The sequence below is a fragment of the Kogia breviceps genome, chromosome 3, assembly GCF_026419965.1.
Source record: "Kogia breviceps isolate mKogBre1 chromosome 3, mKogBre1 haplotype 1, whole genome shotgun sequence".
Classification (NCBI taxonomy): domain Eukaryota; kingdom Metazoa; phylum Chordata; class Mammalia; order Artiodactyla; family Physeteridae; genus Kogia; species Kogia breviceps.
Genome location: NC_081312.1, coordinates 163,701,519 through 163,726,435, shown reverse-complemented (window position 1 = coordinate 163,726,435; position 24,917 = coordinate 163,701,519). Strand labels below are relative to the sequence as shown.

At 42.0% G+C, this 24,917-nt stretch overlaps 1 protein-coding gene and 1 non-coding gene across 10 annotated transcripts in view; both read left to right on the top strand.

Annotated features, from left to right (window-relative positions):
* The window catches only part of PRKCQ (protein kinase C theta), a 147,325-nt gene that overhangs the window by 51,027 nt on the left and 71,381 nt on the right, over positions 1–24,917 (top strand). For 4 of the 9 annotated variants that reach the window (XM_067030215.1, XM_067030212.1, XM_067030213.1 and 1 more), the window contains 8 exons: positions 1,254–1,453; positions 5,222–5,282; positions 15,327–15,489; positions 16,946–16,977; positions 17,073–17,158; positions 20,188–20,317; positions 23,884–23,993; positions 24,737–24,854. In XM_067030215.1, coding sequence (XP_066886316.1) covers positions 1,265–1,453; positions 5,222–5,282; positions 15,327–15,489; positions 16,946–16,977; positions 17,073–17,158; positions 20,188–20,317; positions 23,884–23,993; positions 24,737–24,854 — 889 coding nt within the window. In that variant the 5' untranslated portion in view covers positions 1,254–1,264. The remainder of the gene's footprint in view (positions 1–1,253; positions 1,454–5,221; positions 5,283–15,326; positions 15,490–16,945; positions 16,978–17,072; positions 17,159–20,187; positions 20,318–23,883; positions 23,994–24,736; positions 24,855–24,917) is intronic. The other 5 variants (XM_067030218.1, XM_067030217.1, XM_059057479.2 and 2 more) reach the window with 3 other exon arrangements.
* On the top strand, positions 14,089–14,196 carry LOC131753902 (U6 spliceosomal RNA). Its single transcript, XR_009334966.1, has one exon. It is a non-coding gene; the product is annotated as a U6 spliceosomal RNA (small nuclear RNA).

Sequence of the window (24,917 nt, the reverse complement as noted above, 5' to 3'; positions counted from 1 at the left end):
TTAAAGGAACTATGAGGGGTGGCTTCAAGCCTGTGGAAGTAAAACGTTACTCTGATCACTAATATTGCCGTTGCTTTTTCTTTTATTTATTTATTTATATTTTTTGTGGTACGCGGGCCTCGCACCGCTGCGGCCTCTCCCGTTCCGGAGCACAGACTCCGGACGCGCAGGCTCAGCGGCCATGGCCCACGGGCCCAGCCGCTCCGCGGCACGTGGGATCTTCCCAGACCGGGGCACGAATCCGCATCCCCTGCATCGGCAGGCGGACTCCCAACCACTGCGCCACCAGGGAAGCCCTGCCGTTGCTTTTTCTTATAGTCTGATCCTGAGTTAAATTTCGTTTAAACAAGACATAAAAATCTTCCCCTTCCTATTCCACGCTCAACACTGTCAGAGTTCATACCTCTTATAGCCAGGTTTACCTAAAATTTGAACTCTCAGCTTCTTCAAATCCCTGTATACCTCCCGAAGAATAATTTAGCAAATGCTAAATGCCTGTTCTGCTTTTAGCATCATGTGCCGGAGAGAATCAGGGATTCAGAACTGCTTTGTTTCCCTGTTCTAAGTGAATTTTTCCTTCTGCTTTATCAACATCTCTGAATTGCTAAATCTGCCACTTTGTGTGCTAATGATCACAAGAAACAAACACTGAAATAACAGCTGCAGGTTTCTGCTCCTGAAATGATTAAAGAACAAATACTATGGAAAATCCAATATGGATGAAAGATATGACAGCACTGCTTAATCCCACGAGTAGCCCAGTCGCCTGGTGGCTCTGGGGAAGTTCCCTTAAACTATATCATCCTGACCTTGGCTCCTGTTACTGATCATTTCCAGGACCCCCACCTGCCTGCAGGTCTACAGCCGGCTTCACTGGCTCTGGGGGTGATGACCACCAGCTCTCTGGAATACTTGTTAATTTTTGCTTAGGGTGCACGGTTTATGTAAAATGTATCCTCATTTGCAAATTAGGGAAGGAAATAATGGCCCGTGATGTTTTAAAGGTTTTGCCTCTTAGTGTATTTATGTCAAATGGGAAATTTTAAATATCTTTTTAAAGGAGCACTCATTGTAAGCCTGAAATTAGGCCACTGAGTCTTTCAGATCAATGTCTAATTCCTTTACATGTTATTTTTGTTCTCCCAACAGACTGATATACCCCGGAAAGCAGAGGGAATAGGTGCCACTGTTGAGTTGAATTATTCCCCAGGGCTGGTTAAGGGAGTAATGAGAACATATCTTTCTGTTCCTAGAGAATGGGCAGATGTACATCCAGAAAAAGCCAACCATGTACCCTCCCTGGGACAGCACTTTTGACGCCCATATCAACAAGGGAAGAGTAATGCAGATCATCGTAAAGGGCAAAAATGTGGACCTAATATCCGAAACAACTGTGGAGCTCTACTCCCTGGCCGAGAGATGTAGGAAAAACAATGGGAAGACAGAAATATGGGTAACGAGCCAAGCTGTGAGCTTTATTTTAAGTGTATGTTCCATTAAGTGATAAGAACCATAGTAGTTGAAGACTAGTTCAAGATTTCGGTGTCATCCTGAAGGTATGATACACTGGCCTTAGGTAAACTGACTCCCTACCACTGACTCATTGCTGGCTTGAAAATGATGATGGTGATTCATTGCAGTCTTAGAACGTACTGGTATACTCAGATCTCTTTGATTCTTATGTAAGGGGAAGACGGTCTCTTAGGCTATGAAGAAGTGTTATTGATTTATTTATAACTGTTAAAGTGAGCTTGGAAATACCACAATTTTTCCAAGACTTGGGAACCTACCTTTGGCCTATTTATCAAGATATCATCACGTAGATATCAAGGTATCTAGGTACCTATGTGATATCTTGATAAAATATTTTAGATAAGATGATGGGTAGATAAGTGAGAAGAGAGAGCAAAGATCCATTTAATGTTTGATATCTCAATCCCTATAATTTTTTTTTAGCCATAATTTGTTCACTTAGCTTACTTTACTCTAAAAAGTACATTATACACAATCCATGTTACCACACCAAGTTTTTGAAAACTTAGATTATAACTATTTTGGTAGCAAATGTTTAGAAAGTTAAAGGGAGAAGTAAAATATGAAAGCATAAAAAACTCTAATGAAAATCTGTGGGGTATAAAAATTGAAGGAAATATACTAGTAAAAACTGCTTTCTCATGATCTGAAACCCAGATGTTTTCATGTGTCTGTATCATTTATGCAAAAGAGATTCGTACCTTTCTGCTTTGTACAGATTCTTAAGAACTCCAGCCAAAAGATCTTCAAGTCACAGGTTTCAAAATGGGAATGATACAAGTCTAAAACCTAGATTTTTGTGTCAATTATGTATTTTTGACCTGAAAAAAAAGGTACTTTTTAGGAAAGTACATGTATCTTTGCTTGTATCACTAAAGTAAACTTTAAAGATAAAGATATATCAATATTTTTTCTTAAAGTTCCCCATGCTTAGATGTGTTTAGATAACTTAGTTCAGTGTATCTGCTGAGCACTTCCGCATTCAGCTTGGGTAAAGGATCTCGGAAACAGAATTCCTCTTGGGTAGCTGGTTATACAAGTAGGAGGAGTTTAAATAAGTGGATAATGTCACAGGTATGTGACTTAGTGTTAAAGGTTTATACAAACCCGGTAGGTGAGGGGGTGAGGCTGTAGGTACAACTGAATCATGGGAGTATTGGGCTAGGCTCAGAGAAAGAAGAGAGAAACTGGAGAAAGTTTTCCTCAGTTTTTTTCCCCCATTCCCATTTATTTTCCACTTTCTGCCCCATTTTTTTTTTTAAAAAGGGAAGAGCCACCAAATCTCTAATTTTTTAAGTAGCAGGCTATTTGATTTCCTTTTCAATTAAGGAGAGGATAACTATTTAAAAAATTCTTTTGTTAAGCATCACTGACAAACAAGTTGCTTTTCTGTTTGTATCTCTTAAAGTTTCATTTGATTTCTTGCCTCGACTTTCTCCGATTTTATCCTTATCAGACTTTTTACACTTTTTGCATATTGGGATTTTTGAGACATAAGCCCTTGGATCCTCATTTAACTACTAGCAACCTTCTTACATTTTCCACCTTTGCTGTTTTCAGGGTTATTTGTTAGTTCACTTTTATTTATAATGTTTAAAGGTCAACAGGTTGCTTTGGACTTATAGTTTCCCTTGCTTCTATTGCAATCTGCTTTCTTAAAATTAGCTTCTCTATTTAAAAAAAACAAAACTGATTTTCTCAGAGTTGCCTCTCACTTCCATAAACACCATCCAGTTTCCAAACATTAAGATTTTCCTTCGGGCTTCCCTGGTGGCGCAGTGGTTGAGAGTCCGCCTGCCGATGCAGGGGACGCGGGTTCGTGCCCCGGTCCAGGAAGATCCCACATGCCAAGGAGCGCCTGGGCCCGTGAGCCATGGCCGCTGAGTCTGCGCGTCCGGAGCCTGTGCTCCTCAATGGGAGAGGCCGCAACAGTGAGAGGCCCGCGTACCGCAAAAAAAAAAAAAAAAAAGATTTTCCTTCTGCTTTCCCAAGATTTTCCCTGTTGGTGCGGTTATCTTCTGTTCACTCTGAAAAACATAATGGACTGTGACTTTCTGTCAATGTTGTTCTTCCAGCAGCTTAATTTCCTCCATCACCACTAATTCCTGAATATCAGTATTGAATATTGGTAATATTGGTTTCAGTCACCTGGTACCAATTTTTCCCACCTCCTTTGGGACTGACCCCCTGTTCCCGTGCTCTTCTAGCTTTATTTTTGCCTCCTTATTTATTATTCCATAAACCAGAAAATAATGGTGTATATACTTGTTGTCAAAAGCACTTCTCTTTTCATTAATCTATTTAAGCTTGCATGAGAATGTGTAGATAACCAAGCAGTACAAGCTTGTCACATCATAAAATTATAATAGTAGTGATGCTGTAACATCGGCATCACTATTATGTCAGTTCTCCGAGATCTTTAAAGGTCTGGTGACAGGCACAAGGTCACCATGACCTTGAATTATTTAGCCATGATTCATATTCAATCCCGAGTTCGACCAGACCCTTCTTACTATTTTTCAGTTATTCTAGTTACCCATGGATGTAATGATCAGCAGTGCCCTGCAGTTCACCCTCATATTCTTTTTAGCATATTTACAGTACAGTGTTCCAGTTTAGTATATAATCAGTAGTGGTCCGGTCGCGTCAGATTTGCCATTTTCCCCCTTATGTCACATCACATGATTTCCTGCATTATCCCTTCTACAAAATGATACTGAAATATATATATATGTATGTATATATATTTTAATTTATTTGTTTATATTTTATTTTTGGCTGTGTTGTGTCTTCGTTGCTGTGCATGGGCTTTCTCTAGTTGCAGTGAGCAGTGGCTGCTCTTTGTTGTGGTGCGTGGGCTTCTCATTGCGGTGGCTTCTCTTGTTGCAGAGCACAGGCTCTAGGCGCGTGGGCTTCAGTAGTTGCAGCACACGGGCTCAGTAGTTGTGGGTCACAGGCTACAGAACGCAGGCTCAGTAGTTGTGGCACACGGGCTTAGTTGCTCCGCGGCATGTGAGATCTTCCCAGATCAGGGCTCAAACTCGTGTCTGCTGCATTGGCAGGTGGATTCTTAACCGCAGCGCCACCAGGGAGGTCGTGAAATACGTTTTTTTAAATCCCTTCCTCCACCAATCTAATTAAAATTTCCCTTAGCAGACTGTCCAGCACTGTCCAAAGGAAACAGTCTCTCTGTGTGAAAGAAAAAGGCCACTTCCATTTAATACCCGATTAACCTAGAGGCAAGTGTATTCAGGCATCCTCAAAGCAGGATTTCTCTTTCCTTCCAAAGGGAACCTACTTGTTTTCCAAGTGAGCTAGTGTCCCCAGCCTCCATGATTCTTTTGTCACCATCAAGATACGAATCTACCCTATTACAACTCTTAAGATAAACAGTAGTGCAGGGCAAGGAAGTCAGATAGAATCTGTTTTAGAATTTGGTTTCTTCCTTAAGGAAGTTTTGATCTCCAAGTCAAATTAGGTAGTTGCTGAGGTGTTTTAATAAAAGAAAGCCTATGTTCACGGATGCTGTGCTAGTCTGATGATAATATGGGTAAGTTAAGTGAAAGGGAACAGGGGTGGGCCCTACGCTGGGGGTCTCCTGCCACCAACAAACTCACCAGTTGTGATGTCATTCAACTCAGCACTTGTCTCACATTCTGACCCTTGTTTCTCTCCTTCCTTCCACCAGTTAGAGCTGAAACCTCAAGGCCGAATGCTAATGAACGCAAGATACTTTCTGGAAATGAGTGGCAAGTGGCATTTCTTATTCCTGTTTGGGGGTGTGGCAGGCTTGTTTCCTCTCCTGTGCAACTTATTTCACTTTGCTTTTCTGAGAGCAAAGAAGATGGAGGCATGAGGAATTTTCTTAAAATTCCCAGTGGTGCTCAAGCATGAGTTGAATATACACTCTGTGGGGCCAGATCCACATAGAAATAGAAAACATTTATAGCATTCATATTTAAATGGTGTGAATTCATATGCCCAGTGCTTTTCTAATCTGTATTTTCATTCGGGAATGTAAACACCAAAGCCTCTGCTAATGTGTTGCTCTGTGTGTACACATTGTGTATAAATGATGTGATATAACAAGTTGTCACACCATCAGTAGAGTACAAAACAAATAAGAAACCGATAAATATTTTCTATAACACTGTAGTAGCAAAATACTAATGCTTCGAGTTAGTCACCTCAAATCCTTTTAGGAACAAGGAGGGAAAAAAATGCATCACTAAAGAGTTTCATTGCCATCTCACACACAGATGCCGTTCACAGGCAGTGTGCTTGGTGCCTGTGACAGCCCGTCAGTTCTTCCTGTTGCGTTTATATCCTGTTGTCTAAGTGCTGTGTCAATGAATCAAACGCTACTACTCTTAAAATCTTTTCTTATTAAAGTATAGTTGATTTGCGATGTTATGTTAGTTTCAGGTGTCCATTACAGTTATTTAGATTTATGTATCTATTTTATATACACACACACACACACGGTTGGCCTAAAAGTTTGTTCGGGTTTTTCCGTAAGGTGTTGCACAAAAACCCAAACGAACATTTTGGCCAACCCAGTATATACTTTCTTTTTCAGATCTTTTTCCCTAATAGGTTATTACAAAACATTGGGTATAGTTCCCTGTGTTATACAGTAGGTCCTTGTGGATTATCTATTTTAAATATAATAGTGTGAATACGTTAAGCCCAAATTCCTATTTTTTATCCCGCCACCCCCTTCCCCTTTGGTAACCCATGTTTGTTTTCTATGTCTGTGGGTCTATTTCTGTTTTGTAAATAAGTTCATTTGTGTCTTTCTTTTTCTTTAGATTCCACATATAAGCGATCTCATATGATATTTGTCTTTTCTCTGTCTGGCTTACTTCTCTTAGTATGATCATCTCTAGGTCTGGCCATGTTGCTGAAAATGGCATGATTTCATTCATATTCCTAGCTCATTGAGTACGTAGGAGGTACTCGATGAATGTTTGTTGAACTCTTCAGTTGGACTCACTCTGGAAGTTAGAACTTCCTTTTATTTTCTTTTGGTTCCCACACAATGGCTATTCCAAACATGCCCATTACTCCTTGGTTGCTGAAGGTGTCTTGATCTTCTCTTGGAGGTCGGCTTTACCTCCAGTGTAACTGGGAGAGACTACGTCTTCTGTCTGTCTCTGCACTTTAGGATTCAGCTGCTTCGTCCTGCATCTCTTCCTGCTCTTCTGCCTCGGAGAAAGTCCCTCCCTTTCTTGGTCTCCTGGCTCTCACCCCTAGCAGCTCTGTAATATCAGTCACGCTTCCACTCTGGCACCTTCAACTTTTCTGTCTTTCTTTGGTTTCTACCTCATTGCCAAGACATACATAATTAAGCCATCTTCTCCAACCTGAAAAGAAAAATTTTTTAAACATTTTAACCTCCATGAGTTTTTCTTTCCTTTCCTTCCCTGACACATTACTTGAGAAAGTAGTTCAATGTATCAGTCCCTGTTTCTTCACTGCTCTGTCAATTCTTAAACCCTAAGAGTCTGGCTTATATTTCAACCAATCTGCTAATTGGCTTTCTCCAAGAGAACAAATCCTCGAAACAAATGCATGTGTCTTAACCTTCAGTTCCTTTGACATCTCTGTTTCAGTCAATGCTGAGAAACCCATTCTTTCTTGGATTGCTTGATGTTATATTATTCAAGTTTTCCTCTTAATTTTTCAGCTACCTCTTCATGGCCTCTTTTGTAATTCCTTTTCCTACCTCCTAAAAAATATGGGTGTGTACTTATCTCCAAGTCTGTTCTTTGTGTGAGTGTCATGTCTTCCTGACTGGGCTGTTAGCCATTCAGAATTAGGGTGATATCTTATACTTCTTTAGAACATTCAGCATAACAATTTGCTCCTAGCTGGCCAGGAAATATTTGTGATTTAACTGACTACAAACAAGTGACAGATTAAACTAAATAAATAGATTGGGCGCCATTACTATAAAAGAAATTACCAAACATACAAAAACCAATGCACTTATTCAAGCCAATAAACAAACAGAAGACCAAATTACTTCAGAAATAAACAGTAAATACAAGGAGAATTTTTTAAATTCTGAGCTTTTATACATTTACTTTCTTGTCATGATTGAAATGACCAGAAGATAAAGGAAATCACAGGAAGGAGCGAGGGAATGAATTCCTTTTTAATATTCTCTGGCATTTTTTAAATATACAGTGTTATATTCTAATACACAGGCTATTTTATATTTATAAATATATAGTTATATGTAGTCTGTACTATTATATAATAGTTTATGTATTAGACTATATATAATTTTTACATAATTATATATATAATTTTTTACAGTAATACAGATAGGGTTCCCAGAATAATTCACTTCCATCCCTGAATTTAAAAGTAATTTTATGCTTTATTTCATTTCATTACATCTGGACCAAAATAAAAATGAGGCAAATCTTACTGACAAATGGCCTACTATGCCAGTCCCAAGTTGTAAATTGATCTCTACACTTAAACCAGAACTTGAGGAAGAAGGCAATTGCCTTAGTGACCCTAAATTTAATCCCTTATTCACCAAGCCTAGTTTATTTCTGACCCAGTTCCAAATAAAAAGACTTAAATTGCCTAATGAAGTATTAGGCAAAATATTCAGCCCTATCTAAGGAGCTCTTTATTAGGAAGTCTTTTTATCTGGAAGTTTGGAGTTTCCATAAAACAGATCTGTGGAGCCCTGTGGAGAAGACTTTTGTCCTAAAATGAGTCCTGAGACTAGGCTGGATCCTGGGGGGAGTGGTCTCTACCTCCATGCCCCACCTCACTCCACCCAGTGTGTGTCTAGCCTGGCCACTCTAAGGGGTGGGGAAACTAAAGTACTTTGGCAGGAACATTTGCCTCAAGTGTGTTGTCCAGTCTCTGCCATGGCTTAGCCAGGGTGGAAATAATTTAGTTTAAATATTGTGAACTCTTTTCATTTGTGAAACATGAGCCCCTTATTCTCACTAAACCTCCATTTTTTGTATTTGGAAAAAATAAATAGAATAAGTCATCCAAGAATCTTCAAGCTACTTAAAATCGTGGTTGTGGGAACTATAATCATTAAACTCATTACCCTTGTTTTAGTGATGATGATTATTTTGGTTATTTCTTTCTTGTTTACCATGTCACACTCTCTCACATGCTAGAGTTTCCATCATGCTGTTAAACCACGACTGCCTTGCTGTTGTGTGTTTTCTTTGGGCCTGGGCTTCAGCCAGGGCTGATAGTCTCACTGGTATTCTCGGAATTCTGCCAGCCTTTTGGGAAGATGTCATTTGGGTATTGGGCACTATGGACAGTTACTACCCAAAGTACCTTCACCAATATCCAGAGCCCAGGACGAACTGAAGAAATGTGAATGTGATGATTTGATGTAGGTGACTAGGTAACATCCAGGATTACATTTTTCTTTTAATTGCAGTGATCTGTTCATCTCTGGCCCTTTCCACATTGACCTGTGTAATCTATGGCTGGTGCCTCTGATTACCGTGGGCCTCGGGAACCAGAGCATAAACAACTTGCCAAAGTTCTTTTGTCTTCAGAAGTCTGGCCAGCTCCCTCCTACTTTTTCTTGTCCATAAACAACCAGATATAAAGCATCCTGGGACCTTAAAAAAAAATGTCTTTTCCAACTTACTGTCAGTAACCACATTATTCTCTAGAATTACAGGTAAAGTATTTGCCGCTTCCTGCCTTTTCTGGCTGAATCATCATTGACAGTGAATAGGAGAGGCTGCTAAATACCTTGAATGTTCTGACTTTTGTTTTAAAAATTGAAAGAGGATATAGCTCAGTGTCATGAAAGAGGAGTGAAGGGTCAAGCCAGGAATCCAGCCTCATTGTTCCAATCCTACAACAATACACCCTCTGATAATCCTGTTATGGAATTAAGGTAAGATGCTTCGTATTGTACCAACCTTAAGAAGTACTTAGGAGAAGAGCAGACAGCAGAAGTAAGAAGAACTACAGTTCTGCAGCCTGTGGAACAAAAACCACATTCACAGAAAGATAGACAAAATGTAAAGGCAAAGGACTATGTACCAGATGAAGGAACTAGATAAAACCCCAGAAAAACAACTAAATGAAGTGGAGGTAGCCAACCTTCCAGAAAAAGAATTCAGAATAATCATAGTGAAGATAATCCAGGACCTTGGAAGAAGAATGGAGGCAAAGATCGAGAAGATGCAAGAGATGTTTAACAAAGACCTAGAAAAATTAAGGAACAAACACCTAGAAGAATTAAAGAACAAACAAACAGATGAACAATACAATAACTGAAATGAAAAATAAACTAGCAGGAATCAATAGCAGAATAACTGAGGTATAAGAACAGGTAAGAGACCTGGAAGACAGAATGGGAGAATTCACTGCCATGGAAAACAATAAAGAAAAAATGAACAGAAATGAATACAGCCTAAGAGACCTCTGGGACAACATTAAACGGAACAGCATTTGCATTATAGGGGTCCCAGAAGGAGAAGACAGAAAGGACCCCAGAAAATATTTGAAGAGATTATAGTCGAAAACTTCCCTAACATGGGAAAGGAAATAGCCACCCAAGTCCAGAAAGCACAGAGAGTCCCGTACAGGACAAATCCAAGGAGAAACACACTGAGACACATAGTATTCAAACTGGCAAAAATTAAAGACAAAAATTATTAAAAGCAGCAAGGGTAAAATGACAAATAACATACAAGGGAACTCCCATAAGGTTAACAGCTGATTTCTCAGCAGAAACTCTACAAGCCAGAAGGGAGTGGCAGGATATACTTCAAGTGATGAAAGGGAAGAACGTACAACCAAGATTACTCTACCCGGCAAGGATCTCATTCAGACTTGATGGAGAAATCAAAGCTTTACAGACAAGCAAAAGCTAAGATAATTCAGCACCACCAAACCAGCTCTACAACAAATGCTAAAGGAACTTCTCTAAGTGGGAAACACAAGAGAAGAAAAGGACCTACAAAAACAAACCCAAAACAATTAAGAAAATGGTCATAGGAACATACATATCGATAATAACCTTAAACGTTCGTGGATTAAATGCTCCAACCAAAAGACATACACTGGCTGAATGGATACAAAAACAAACCCGTATATATGCTGTCTACAAGAGACCCACTTCAGACCTACAGACACATACAGACTGAAAGTGAGGGGATGGAAAAAGATATTCCATGCAAATGGAAATCAAAAAAAAGCTGGAGTAGCAATACTCATATCAGATAAAATAGACTTTAAAATAATGTTACAAGAGACGAGGAAGGACACTAAATAATGATCAAGGGATCAATCCAAGAAGAAGATATAACAATTATAAATATATATGCACCCAACACAGGAGCTCCTCAATACATAAGGCAACTGCTAACTGATGTAAAAGAGGAAATCGACAGTAACACAATAATAGTGGGGGACTTTAAGACCTCACTTACACCAACGGACAGATCATCCAAACAGAAAATTAACAAGGAAACAGAAGCTTTAAACGACACAATAGACCAGATATATTTAATTGATATTTATAGGACATTCCATCCAAAAACAGCAGATTACACTTTCTTCTCAAGTGCATACACAACAATCTCCAGGCTAGATCACATCCTGTGTCACAAATCAAGCCTCAGTAAATTTAAGAAAATTGAAATCATATCAACCATCTATTCTGACCACATTGCTATGAGATTAGAAATTAATTACAGGGGAAAAAATGTAAAAAACACAAACACATGGAGGCTACACAATACGTTACTAAATACCCAAGAGATCCCTGAAGACATCAAAGAGGAAATCAAAAAATACATAGAGGGCTTCCCTGGTGGCGCAGTGGTTGAGAGTCTGCCTGCTGATGCGCAGGGGACACGGGTTCATGCCCCGGTCCAGGAAGCTCCCACATGCCGCGGTGCGGCTAGGCCCGTGAGCCATTGCCTCTGAGCCTGAGCGTCTGGAGCCTGCGCTCCGCAACAGGAGAGGCCACGACAGTGAGAGGCCCATGTACCACTTTAAGAAAAAAAAAACACCTACAGACAAATGACAATGAAAACATGACAATCCAAAACCAATGGGATGCAGCAAAAGCAGTTCTAAGAGGGAAGTTTATAGCTATACAAGCCTACCTCAAGAAACAAGAAAAATCTCAATCTAACCGTACACCTAAAGGAACTAGAGAAAGAAGAACAAAACCCAAAGATAGTAGAAGGAAGGAAATCATAAAGATCAGAGCAGAAATAAATACAAACAACGAAAACAATAGAAAAGATCAATAAAACTGAAAACTGATTCTCTGAGAAGATAAAATTGATAAACCATTAGCCAGACTCATCAAGAAAAAGAGGGAGAGGACTCAAATCAATAAAATTAGAAATGAAAAAGGAGAAGTTACAACAGACACCGCAGAAATACAAAACATCATAAAAGACTACTACAAGCAACTCTATGCCAATATAATGGACGACCTGAAAAAAATGGACAAATTCGTAGCTATAACCTTCCAAGACTGAACCAGGAAGAAATAGAAAATATGAACAGACCAACACAAGTAATGAAATTGAAACTGATTAAAAATCTTCCAACAAACAAAAGTCCAGGACCAGATGGCTTCACAGGTGAATTCTGTCAACGATTTAGAGAAGAGCTAACATCCCTCCTTCTCAAACTCTTCCAAAAAATGGCAGAGGAAGGAACACTCCCAAACTCATTCTATGAGGCCACCATCACCCTGATACCAAAACCAGGACAGAGATACTACAAAAACAGAAAATTACAGACCCATATCACTGATGAATTTAGATGCAAAAATCCTCAACAAAATACTAGCAAACAGAATCCAACAACACATTAGAAGGATCATACACCATGATCAAGTGGGATTTATCCCAGGGATGTAAGGATTCTTCAATATATGCAAATTCATCAGTGATATACCATATTAACAAACTGAAGAATAAAAACCACATGATCATCTGAATAGATGCAGAAAAAGCTTTTGACAAAATTCAACGCCCATTTATGATAAAAACTCTCCAGAAAGTGGGCATAGAGAGGAACCTACCTCAACATAATAAAGGCCGTATATGACAAACCCACAGCCAACATCATTCTCGATGGTGAAGAACTGAAAGTATTTCCTCTAAGATCAGGAACAAGACAGGGATGTCCACTCTCGCCACTGTTATTCAACCTAGTTTTGGACATCCTAGGCAAAGCAATCACAAGAAAAAGAAATAAAAGTATTACAAATTGGAAAAGAAGAAGTAAAACTGTCACTGTTTGCAGATGACATACTATGCATAGGGAACCCTAAAGATGCCACCAGAAAACTACTAGAGCTAATCAGTGAATTTGGTAAAGTCGCAGGATACAAAATTAATGCACAGAAATCTTTTGCATTCCTATACACTAACAACGAAAGATCAGAAAGAGAAATTAAAGAAACAATCCCATTCACCACAGCAACAAAAAGAATAAAATACTTAGGAAGAAACCTACCTAAGGAGGTAAAAGACTTGTACTCAGAAAACTATAAGACACTGATGAAAGAAATCAAAGATGACACAGTTGGAGAGATATACCATGTTCTTGGATTGGAAGAGTCAATATTGTGAAAATGACTATACTACCCAGAGCAATCTACAAATTCAATGCAATCCCTGTCAAATTACCAGTGGCATTTTTTTACAGAACTAGAAAAAAAATCTTAAAATTTGTATGGAGACACAAAAGACCCTGAATAGCCAAAGCAGTCCTGAGGGAAAAAAATGGAGCTGGAGGAATCAGGCTCCCTGACTTCAGACTGTACTACAAAGCTACAGTAATCAAGACAGTATGGTACTAGCACAAAAACAGAAATAGATCAATGGAACAGGATGGAAAGCCCAGAGGTAAACCCACACACCTATGGTCAAGTAATCTATGACAAAGGAGGCAAGGATATACAATGGAGGAAAGACCATCTCCTCAGTAAGTGGTGCTGGGAAAACTGGATAGCTACATGTAAAAGAATGAAATTAGAACACTCCCTGACACCATACACAAAAATAAACTCAAAATGGATTAAAGACCTAAATGTAAGACCAGACACTATAAAACTCTTAGAGGAAAACATACGAAGAACGCTCTTTGACATAAATCAAAGTAAGATCTTTCTTGATCCACCTCCTAGAGTAATGGAAATAAAAAACAAAAATAAACAAATGGGACCTAATGAAACTTAAAAGTTTTTGCATAGCAAAGGAAACTATAAACAAAACAAAAAGACAACCCTCAAAAATGGGAGAAAATATTTGCAAACAAATCAAAGGACACAGGATTAATCTCCAAAATATATAAACAGCTCATGCAGCTCAATATTAAAACAACAAACAGCCCAATCCCAAAATGGGCAGAAGACCTAAATAGGCATCTCTCCAAAGAAGACATACAGATGGCCAAGAGGCACATGAAAAGCTGCTCAACATCACTGACTATTAGGAAATGGAAATCAAAACTATAATGAGGTATCACCTCACACCACTTAGAATGGCCATCAATCTACAAACAACAGTGCTCGCGTCAGCAGCACATATACTAAAATTGGAACGTTACAGAGAAGATTAGTTTGGCCCCTACACAAGGATGACGAATAAAGACGCAGACCTACTAGAGAATGGACTTGAGGACATGGAGGGGGAACGGTAAGCTGGGACAAAGTGAGAGAGTGGCATGGACGTATATACACTACCAAATGTAAAATAGATAGCTAGTGGGAAGCGGCCGCATAGCACAGGGAGATCAGCCCGATGCTTTGTGACCACCTAGAGGGGTGGGATAGGGAGGGTGGAGGGAGGGAGACGTAAGAGGGGAGAGAGATGGGGATATATGTATATGTATAGCTGATTCACTTTGTTATAAAGCAGAAACTAACACCTGATTGTAAAGCAATTATACTCCAATAAAGATGTTTAAAAAAAAAGAAGAAAACATCAGCAAAAAAATTTAAAAAAAGAAAATCTACAAACAACAAACGCTGGAGAGGGTGTGGAGAAAAGGGAACCCTCTTGCGCTATGGTGGGAATGTAAATTGATACAGCCACTATGGAGAACACTATGGAGGTTCCTTAAAAAACTAAAATTAGAATTACCATATGACCCAGCAATCCCACTACTGGGCATATACTCTGAGGAAACCATAATTCAAAAAAATACATGCACCCCAGTGTTTATTGTAGCACTATTTACAATAGCCAGGTCATGGAAGCAACCTAAATGCCCATCAACAGATGAATGGATAAAGAAGATGTGGCACATATATACAGTGGAATATTACTCAGCTATAAAAAGGAATGAAATTGGGTCATTTGTAGAGACATCGATGGACCTAGAGAGTGTCATACAGAGTGAAGTAAGTCAGAAAGAGAAAAACAATTATCGTACATTAACATATATGTGGAATCTAGAAAAATGGTACAGATGAACCTATCTGCAAAGCAGAAATAGAGACACAGATGTAGAGAACAAACGTATGGACACAAGTGGGGAAAGTCGGGGGGGGTTGAATTGGGAGATTGGGATTGACATATATACACTAATATGTATAAAATAGATAACTAATAAGAATGTGCTATTTAAAAAATAATATAAAATTCAAAAATTAAAAAAAACTACTTGGGGTTTGCTGGTCTCGATGCTTGTCTCATTCCTCATCGGTCTCTGTCCCTTCCCCATCTTCCCCACCCCCGCTGCCCCAAGCTCTGACAGCCTTATGGCAGAATGTCACTCTGTGCCCTGTCCTCTTCCTGCAGACACAAAGGACATGAGTGAATTCGAGAACGAAGGCTTCTTTGCTCTGCATCAGCGCCGAGGAGCCATCAAACAGGCCAAAGTCCACCACGTCAAGTGCCATGAGTTCACGGCCACCTTTTTCCCACAACCCACGTTTTGCTCTGTCTGCCATGAGTTTGTCTGGTATGGTAACTCAGCACTTCACTCCAAGCTTCATGTTATGCGTTCTGTCGCATCTTCTTGATCCACCAGGTCTGGCATGCCCTACCTTGGGGAAGTGTGCTGGAATGGGTACCACCTGAGATTTTCCAGTGGCCTTACCTGGATTGAGAAGGCTCAAAGGGTGTGACTCTGCAGAACATTTTCATAATATAACTCCTGTAGAGCAAGCAAACCCGTCTCCTTAGGAAAGGTTCCAAGGACTTCAGTTTCCAATTAAATGGGAGGCTTATGGGGATGAGTGGGAAGGGAAAGAAGAAGGAGAGATCTTTATCGTAAGCACAGTTTTACAGTCAAAACTGCCGGCAGCTCAGCAGCCCAACTGCGCTGCTACAGATGTCTGCAGAAGGCAACACTTGCCCATTGGAGATAATGTATTTCAATGTTTACAAGGCTCTTGGGTGTCTTAAGAGCCCTCGAACACAGAGATTGGTTCAACCCTCAGTAAACACACAGCAAAGGCTATGGTGGAGTGGAGACTTGAAACGACTCCTATCTCTGGCCTCAGCCTCCTCGCCTCTTCTGGGGTGTTTTCTCCTTAACCCCCGTTTAACCAGGGTATCCAGAGGTCAAGTAGACTTTTGATGGATTTCCATCAACTGTCTTCATCTAATGACTTGAACGTCCTTCCTTTCTAATAGTGAATGTTACTCAGGCATCGGTCTTAAGCTTGAGAATTCATTAGTTGCAAATATTCTCAGATACTCAGAAAGAAGAAATAAAATATTATAAAATAAAATGTTATAAATGTAGATATCTTTGCTTATCTGTACTGAGCTTAGTGAGACATTGAATTTTTAAGTGTAGACGTGGAAATTTGTTACCACGAGCCCATGATCCATTTAAAAAATATATTTATTTATTTAAAATAATTTTTCTTTTTTTGGCTGCATTGGTCTTAGTTGGGCACGCGGGGTCTTTCGTTGTGGCACACGGACTTCTCTAGTTGCATCAGTGTGCGGGCTTCTCTTTAGCTGTGGCATGCGGGTTTTCTCTTCTCTAAGTTGTGGCGTGCGGGCTTAGTTGCCCTGCAGCATGTGGGATCTTAGTTCCCCAACCAGGGATCTAACTCGCACCCCCTGTATGGGAAGGGGGATTCTTTACCACTGGACCACCAGGAAAGTCCCCCCTTTATCCATTTTTGGTCAGGCATTTTTATCTCTACATGTTTGTTTGGAAAATATGCAAATGGGAGGGAAATCAATAACTCCTCATTTATCTAATTATCAGACTTTTCACAAAGCTGGTTAAAATAGAAGCACATGTTAACACTCTTGGCTGATAATAGACTAGTGCTGCAGATCAGAAAATGCTCTGTGATAGCAGAAAGCTATGAGATCTTGTTCATCTTTTAAATGTTTTTGCTACTACTGTTGACTCAAAGGTCCATATAAATATTCAAACATGTGCTTTATTGCAGGGGTCTGAACAAACAGGGCTACCAGTGTCGACGTAAGTCAGAAGGATTTCTGTTTATTATCGTCATTCTTTTCGTTTAGTTGTCCCTTAACTTCTGAAAATCTCAAGCTGTAGTCATTTCTTTTCAGAATGTAATGCAGCAATTCACAAGAAGTGTATCGATAAAGTTATAGCGAAGTGCACGGGATCAGCTATCAACAGCCGAGAAACCATGGTACGGATCTAGATTCCTCTCTGTCTGAAATACGATGATCTTATCCTGACACTACATTTTACAGCCCACTATTCTTGTTTCTAATGCCTGAATTTGAATGCTTACATTTTTCCTTGCACACCCTAAAACCGTTTCCTCTCCAGCGGTGATGCTTACTGAGATCCAAAACTAGGGGATGAATGAGAGAGCATGAGAAGAACTTTAACGATTCTACCTTTTCCAGAAAAACATCACAGGCAGGTGGCCAGACAGCATGGTTCTGATCTATTATGTGAGAACGACTCCTGTGGCATCTACAGCTAGAAGTGACAGTTAAAAGAGTAGAGGCAATGGTTATAAAATGCAGATGTGAGCATTTACAAGGGACGGTAACAGATATGTAATTCTTATATTGAGAGGCAAATATTTCTTTCAGAATGAACTTTGAGATGGATCCTCTGGGGGCAAGTTAGACTTTACTCTGTGGGAGAGGAAGGCAGATGGGGCTGCAGAGAGAGAGAGATGCAGCCAAAGCAGTCAGTCTTGGCAAGAAGGGAAGAGGTCCAAAGCCACATGGACAGGAAACTCTGACGGACAGGAAGGAGTCGGAGAGATGGTCGTAGATGAAGGTAGGTTTGTAGATTTGGGGAAGGACAGGTGAGGGAGCTTCCCTTAGATGGCTTAGGTCTTCGATGAAGTCTGAGGACTAGGGGAAGAAAGAGGGCAACAGGTGTCTCTGAGGAGGACAGAAGAGCTGTAAACTAATTATCTCAGAGATGGCAAGGCAAGGGGATTCGAGAAAATAGCGGCAGGGTTGCCAAGCACAGTTGCAAGCCCGTTTGACTTTGAGGGCAGCCATCTCCCGGGTGTGTGATTTTCTCCAGCAAAGGGGCAGGCAAACAGACCGCAGATCGGTTGGGTTTTTCCAGAGTCGAATTTCTTTTAAACTTTCGAGCCAGAAGGGGATAATCTCCTGTTATGCGTGACTCTGCTGAGGCTCAAAGAGGTTGAAGGAGTTTGTCCAAGGTCAACCACTTCCACCTGGCAGAGCCGTGAGTGACTAGAATTCGGATCTCGGTCTCCCAGACTAAGGCTTTTGTTCGTTGAAATCACAATGCCTCTTTTCATCCCGCCCTCCCACTCCCTTTACCTGATGCCTTCAGCTTTCCTGGAAAAATCGCGAATTGTAAGCATGACTGTTAACTTCAGTGGCTGACATCCAGTAGGACTAGAATGAGAGCCACAGGTAAAATTTTAAACTTTTCAAGTAGCCACATTAAAGACCGGAAAAAGCAACAGGTGGAATTCCTCTTAACGATATACTTTATGTAACCCAATCTGCTCCAATGTTATCATTTCAGGATAGAATCAATATACAAAATTGAGATAGTTTACATTGGTTTTTTTTTTCATACAAAGTTGTCGTAATCCAGTACGTATTTTACACTTACAGCACATCTTTTCAACACCTGGTAAGTGTTCCCTTGGCCCATGTGGGTGAGTGACTGTCATGTGGGAAAGTACAGATCTGTAGTCTTTCCCAGACACATCTTGAACCGTTTGGACTTGGGTTCAGGATTTGAAGTAGCAGCCTAGCCTGGACCTTGACATCACTTGTTCATATTTATGTGGAAAAGTTTCTACGAAATAGGAGTTCTGAAAGCCATTTTTTCTTGGTTGAAAATATCTCGAGTAAGTGCTGGGCAGCCTTTCAGCCATTCTGAAGACTAAAAGCTGACCAAAAGCCACCATGAGAACATGTATTCCTTTAACAAATAAGGCCACTTTACTGTACACGTTCTCAAAGAAATTGTTTAATTAAGAACTTCTGTAGCTGGGCTTCCCTGATGGCACAGTGGTTGAGAGTCCGCCTGCCGATGCAGGGGACGCGGGTTCGTGCCCCGGTCTGGGAAGATCCCACGTGCCGCAGAGCAGCTGGGCCCGTGAGCCATGGCCGCTGAGCCTGTGCGTCCGGAGCCTGTGCTCCGCAATGGGAGAGGCCACAACAGTGAGAGGCCTGCGTACTACAAAAAAATAAAAATAAAAACTTCTGTAGAGATTTTAAGTCTCAAGTAAATAAAACTTTTTATACTGCACAAGAATATTGGTATTTTTGCCAGGAATCAAAGTGCCTGATTTTTTGTTGTTGTTACTATAATAAGTTTGATTAAAGGGGAGAATTTAAACTCTAGAACACTTAAAAAAATAATCTTCACTATATCTACTATCAGCATCCCTCTGTCATCTCCCTTCTCTCCATCCCTTAAACCATCCCATTTATTTTGAGAGAGCAAAGAGTAATGGTGAAAGAGGGGATGGGCTCAGATTCGGACTGTCAGGCTCATAGATATCCCAGTTCAGTTGTTGGCTGTGTGTCCTAGACAAGTGTCTGGCCCTATCTGTGCTGAATCTCCCCACCTATCAAATCAGGATACTAACAGGCTGCTTCAAAAAAGGTATGTTGAGGGGGTTGTATGAGATATCACACATGTAAATGATAACACACGTGACGTGTCTATCACAGCACCTGGCAGAACTGTTATCTACCTCTTGTCTCTTCAGTTCACGTATAAGAAGTGTGAAAAGGCTTCCCACCTTGGGCTCCCTCACTAATAAACCGATGTCTCTAGAGGAGGCCTTATATAACATCTTCCAAAGGTTAAAGCACTAGTGCTAGGTTGAAAGAGAAAAGGAAATATCTATATTAAAACAGGAAGGGAAGTACGTTTACTTAGTTCCCATTTAAATAAATAACCCTGGTCTCCTCTTCCTGAAATCTTAGCCCATCTGTGGGAAGGCCGCAGACCTCAGCCATCTACAGCTTACTTGATATGTGTATCTTGCCCCCTTGCCCTTGACCTAGAAGAGCTAACAGCTCCTTGTCCTCTTTGGACACGACTCTACAGCTTGACAAGTAAAAATTATGGGTTCTCATAAACATCACTGCAGTGGTTTTGTTATTCTGTTCACTGTGCTAAAGTATCTGCTAAGACGTGGAAAGTGGGGAAGTGGACACACGCCAACCATCACGCATTCTTTTTCCCTTTCAGTTCCACAAGGAGAGGTTCAAAATCGACATGCCGCACAGATTTAAGGTCTACAATTACAAGAGCCCCACCTTCTGTGAGCACTGTGGAACCCTGCTCTGGGGCCTGGCGAGGCAAGGCCTCAAGTGTGATGGTGAGTCTGATGAGTGTGGCCCCCCTGCAACCCCCAGCGGCTGGATTTGCAGCTTTGATGGAGAGAACCAGGGAGCGGGGGGGAGGATGGAGGTGACTGGCTTCTCCGTCGAGCCCGGAAGAGCCCCGTGATCCTGAATGAGAAGTTCCCCGATAGCAAGGCACTGCTGTTCTTTTCTTTCCACCTGTCCCCACCGCATGCCTTGTTTCCCGGAGAAGTGCCCACTCATCCAGGTCAAATGTCACAGCCCCTGGCCCGATGCCTTCTGTGGTACCTGCCTGATTCTCTTCTGACTGGCTCCCTCCCCCGGACCTGCCCCCTTCCTGACCTCTGCAGCCCCAGCCCTGCCCCTGCTGCTCTCCTTAGCACCAGCAGTACGATTCTGTCTGTGGCTCCATCAGGGAGCGAGCCTGGCACGTCTGTTTCGCTGCTGGATAGTCCTGTGCAGAAAACTGCCTGACTTAAGCTGGCGAGCCTGTCCCCAGAGCGTGCTGCTGTGAACTCCACGCGCACAGGAGGAGGCCCAGCTCTGATTCTGATGGCCTGAGAGCAGAGCCCAAGCCTGCTGCCCTCCACCATGGAGTTAGTCAGCCGGACCCTGAGAAAAAGCACAAGAGCTTTCTCTCTCTGAAAGTCCAGGCTGCGAAGGCAATAACCTTTAGAAACTGAGATGCTGTTATGCCAGGATTAGGGGGTAGGGAGGAAAAATTCCAACAAGAACTAACAAAGTATTTCTGCCGTTGGAGTGCAGCTGAGGGGAGTACAGAGCCCAGATAACATTCAAAACAGAGGTGCTTCGCTCAGCAGGGACCTTTGTATTTTATTTTATTAAAAAAAATTTTTAATGAAGTATAGTTGATTTACAGTGCTGTTAATTATTGCTGTGCAGCAAAGTGATTCAGTTATACACATATATATACACTATGTATGTGTATATATATATATATATTATATACATATATATATACATTCTTTTTTACTATATATTCTTTTCCATTATGGTTTGTCATAGGATACTGATTAAACACAGAAGCCACTTTATTTTTTCTGGGCAGCCCCATTTTAACTTATGCCACTGGCTAATGCGTGTTGTATCTTTTAAGTGATAAAGGGCGCTGACCTAAGGAGAAAGATCACCCTTAGCTGCCTCCTTGTCCTCATCCCAGTTGCATCCACGTGTCTGGTGGAGCCTGGAGTGACACCTTAATGGAGGCGGGAGGGGTTAGATCTCCAAATCATTACCGAAGGCAAACCCACAGGTAGTCAAAATTCACCTGAACAATCCCTCCATCACCCAGAGTACCACCACGCACCTTCCTCTCTACACCTGTTTAAGAGTCCGTGGGTGGGTGGGCTGGGCATTGTATAGAGTGTCTTTAAGAGTCGTAGGCAACAGGTAATGTTGGAGTGTTCTGCTGGGACAAACGGACAGGAATAATCAAATCCCCGTCTGCTGGCACCCCTGTTCCTGTGATGTTCTCAGAGCCCAGGCGCCCCCCCTGCAGAGGCTGAGCTGGTGCCAACAGCAAGATTGTGCCTCTGAGCTCAGAACTTCCAGGAGGATTCCTTGGCATTGTTTCACGGCTCCCACGCCCTGCTGGGCTCTGTCCTTTTCCAACATTCCTTCTTCATCCCATTCTCTTTCCTCATTCCCTGTCCTCCTGTGCTTCCTTAACCCTACTCCCTCTGTTCTCTCATCCCCTTCCCCTCCCCTCTCCTCCCCCCTCTCTTTCCCCCTCTCCTTCCCCAAGTCACTCTCTGTTCCTACTGGAACCCGGAGAGGCTGGGCGCTGTCTGCCCCCACCCCCAATGCACTCATCTGCATCTCCGCCTCTCACTCTTTTCCTCTGGGTCTCTCCCCGCCTCTTCCTCACTCTCTCTCCTTCTTACTCTCCTGTAAGCCTCCTTCCTAAGTAGGGCCCCCGCTCCTCCTGACCCTGTCTCCTTTCGCCACTGAAATTGCCATGAAATTAGTCATCCGGAGGGGCTGTTTGCACTCACCGAGGTCCAGTTATCACCTACTAGGTTAGTAACAGACTTAGGACGTTGTGATCCTAGTGGGCACGGGGCCTCTCTTGACGGCGCATCAGAGAGGAGCTTAGATCTGCTAGTTTTAAAGAGCAAGGTGCTCGATGCTTGCTATGTGCCTCCCTCTACCTTGCAGTAAGTAAGTAGGAAATGGGGCCGCCCAGCGTAAAACCTGCATCCGGGAGCCCAGGAGGAGTCAAGCTAACAGGGCAGAATTCAGAGGGCAGAAGCCATCGTGGAGCAGCACCTTACTCTATTAAACGTTCCACTTCAGGTGGATTTTTATGACTTTATACTGGGATGAGTAATACGTTTATGCTTACCTACTAGAAAATGCTGTTTTATTTGGTCTTGTTATGAACTGTTTAAGTGAAAACTAAAGGTGAAGATGGCTAAAATTTCACCTAAATATTTCAAGAATATTTTATGGTAGTAAATAATAAAGATGAAAGATAAGTTGTCTTTCGTGAACACCTGTTGGAAGCCAATCACTGTGCTAAGTTTTTGCACACAAATGGGCAAGTAAGTCATAAGGTAAGAAGATTAAAACGGCGTGATTTTATAGCTTCTCCTGCCTAATTCCACTGTAACAGTCCCTGTTGATACACCTTTATAGAACCTAGCAGGACGTGAGATCAGAGTTCTATCTGCTGGTGTTGGGAAATCTTTGTTAGCTTCTTTTTTGGCATAACGGTGATGTTTCACAAGCAGAATTTGCATTTTCTAAGACAAATGACATGAAGCGATATTGTCTTTACACAGACACACAGGTGCCCGACCCCCAGCACAAGACGGCTCGCACAGTCACAGCACAGTCGTGCTGCTTTTAGGACTAATGGATCAGGATGCTCCTCCAGCATCGTAGGTCCCAGAGCTAGAAGCCTATACAGATCATTTAGTTCACGTAGCCCAACTCTCCCATGTGGTGAGAACACGGTCTCCGGACACTTTCCTTCCTTTCACCCCCGCCTCTAGCATATGCACGGACCACCCCACCGTCTCAGTTTCCATTTCGACTGGGGCTGTACCCTAGGCTTCAGCCTAGAGGGTGGAGAAGCCTCTCGCAGCCCACGTGGGACAGGGGATGCTTGGACTCCAGTCTAAGTGGCCGTGAATGACCTTCCACCCAGCATTCCACATTACCACCAACTTATTTGCTGGGATCATCCCTGGAATAAGAGCCAATCTCAGTTTTTCCCTCTCAGCGATGGCACAGTGGACATGCATTCTGGGAGCAGCCTGCCTCCCCATCCACAGGCTCTGGTTCTGCCTCGAGCGGGAGTCACTTCCCAGCAGCACGCTGAGGAGCGTGTGGTGTGTGCGTGAAGGTCTCAGGGAATCAGAGGTGAATGTGCGGCGGCATCGTAAAAGCACTGCCCTAGTCTGTTTGCCTTCGGTGTCTCCCGCTGCTGGGAAGATGGCGCCGGGGATCTGCCAGTGATTCCTTGGACATACGTGCACCTAAAACAGATCGCGTGCAAAGTCCGCGGAAGTCGATTCTGTTGCCCTTGCACAAGGTGTCGCTTTCTTCCTTTCAGCATGCGGCATGAACGTGCATCACAGATGCCAGAGAAAGGTCGCCAACCTTTGTGGCATAAACCAGAAGCTAATGGCTGAAGCACTGGCAATGATCGAGAGCACTCAACAGGTAGGAACGGCTTTTAGGGGACGAGTTCCCACAATTTCAGCTCAACTAGGACTATTCCAACCCCTTCGCTCTGTGATCTGTAGCAAGTCTACAGGGCAGCGTGGACTCTACTTCCGAGTACTTGCCTTGACACTGACTTTCATCTTCATGTCCACATCCCCGTGTGGATCTTTATAAGATCTTAAATTCTTCATGGAATGAGCAGGGGCAGAAACAAATAAATTCATCAGCATTATTGCGGATTCATTGCCAGCTTTATACCTATATGTGACAACTATATAATAGCCTGGGGGAAAAAAAAAATTTTTTTGCTAGAATCATCCCGAGAATGCCTTCAAAACACTGAGTCCAAGGCAACTTTTGCCTGGCTACTTACTAGCATGCCGAATCCTCACATCCAAGGACAAACCCTTTTTAAGACTTGGCATTGCCCACGTAAGCTATTTTTCCTTCCGTTGGCCTTTGATTCTTATTTGTGACCGAATGATGGGGCTAGCATGCGATAAACCAGTTAGCCCCCAGAAAAGTATGCAGGAAGCGAATACGTTCTGCTGGTACGTAAAATAGGATAGGCATCCACAAGATATGGGATCCCTAAGAGAGTGCCGAGGGGAGGGAGAGATTCGGTTATCCTACACATTTAGGGATCTGAAATGGCTTTCATGCCCATGGCCAGCAGGCTGCACTGTCCCGTTAATGGTGGGTGGGTAGGTGGGTAGTCTGACTCTTTGTTTGTAACCCAGGCTCGCTGCTTAAGAGACTCTGAACACATCTTCAGAGAAGGTCCAGTTGAAATTGGTCTCCCATGCTCCATAAAAGGTGAAGCAAAGCTGCCGTATGGACCAGCACCAGGGAAAAAAGGTAGCTATCCTGATCCACTGTAGCATCATCAGTAATTCATCTTGATTAACCTGAGTCCTCTGG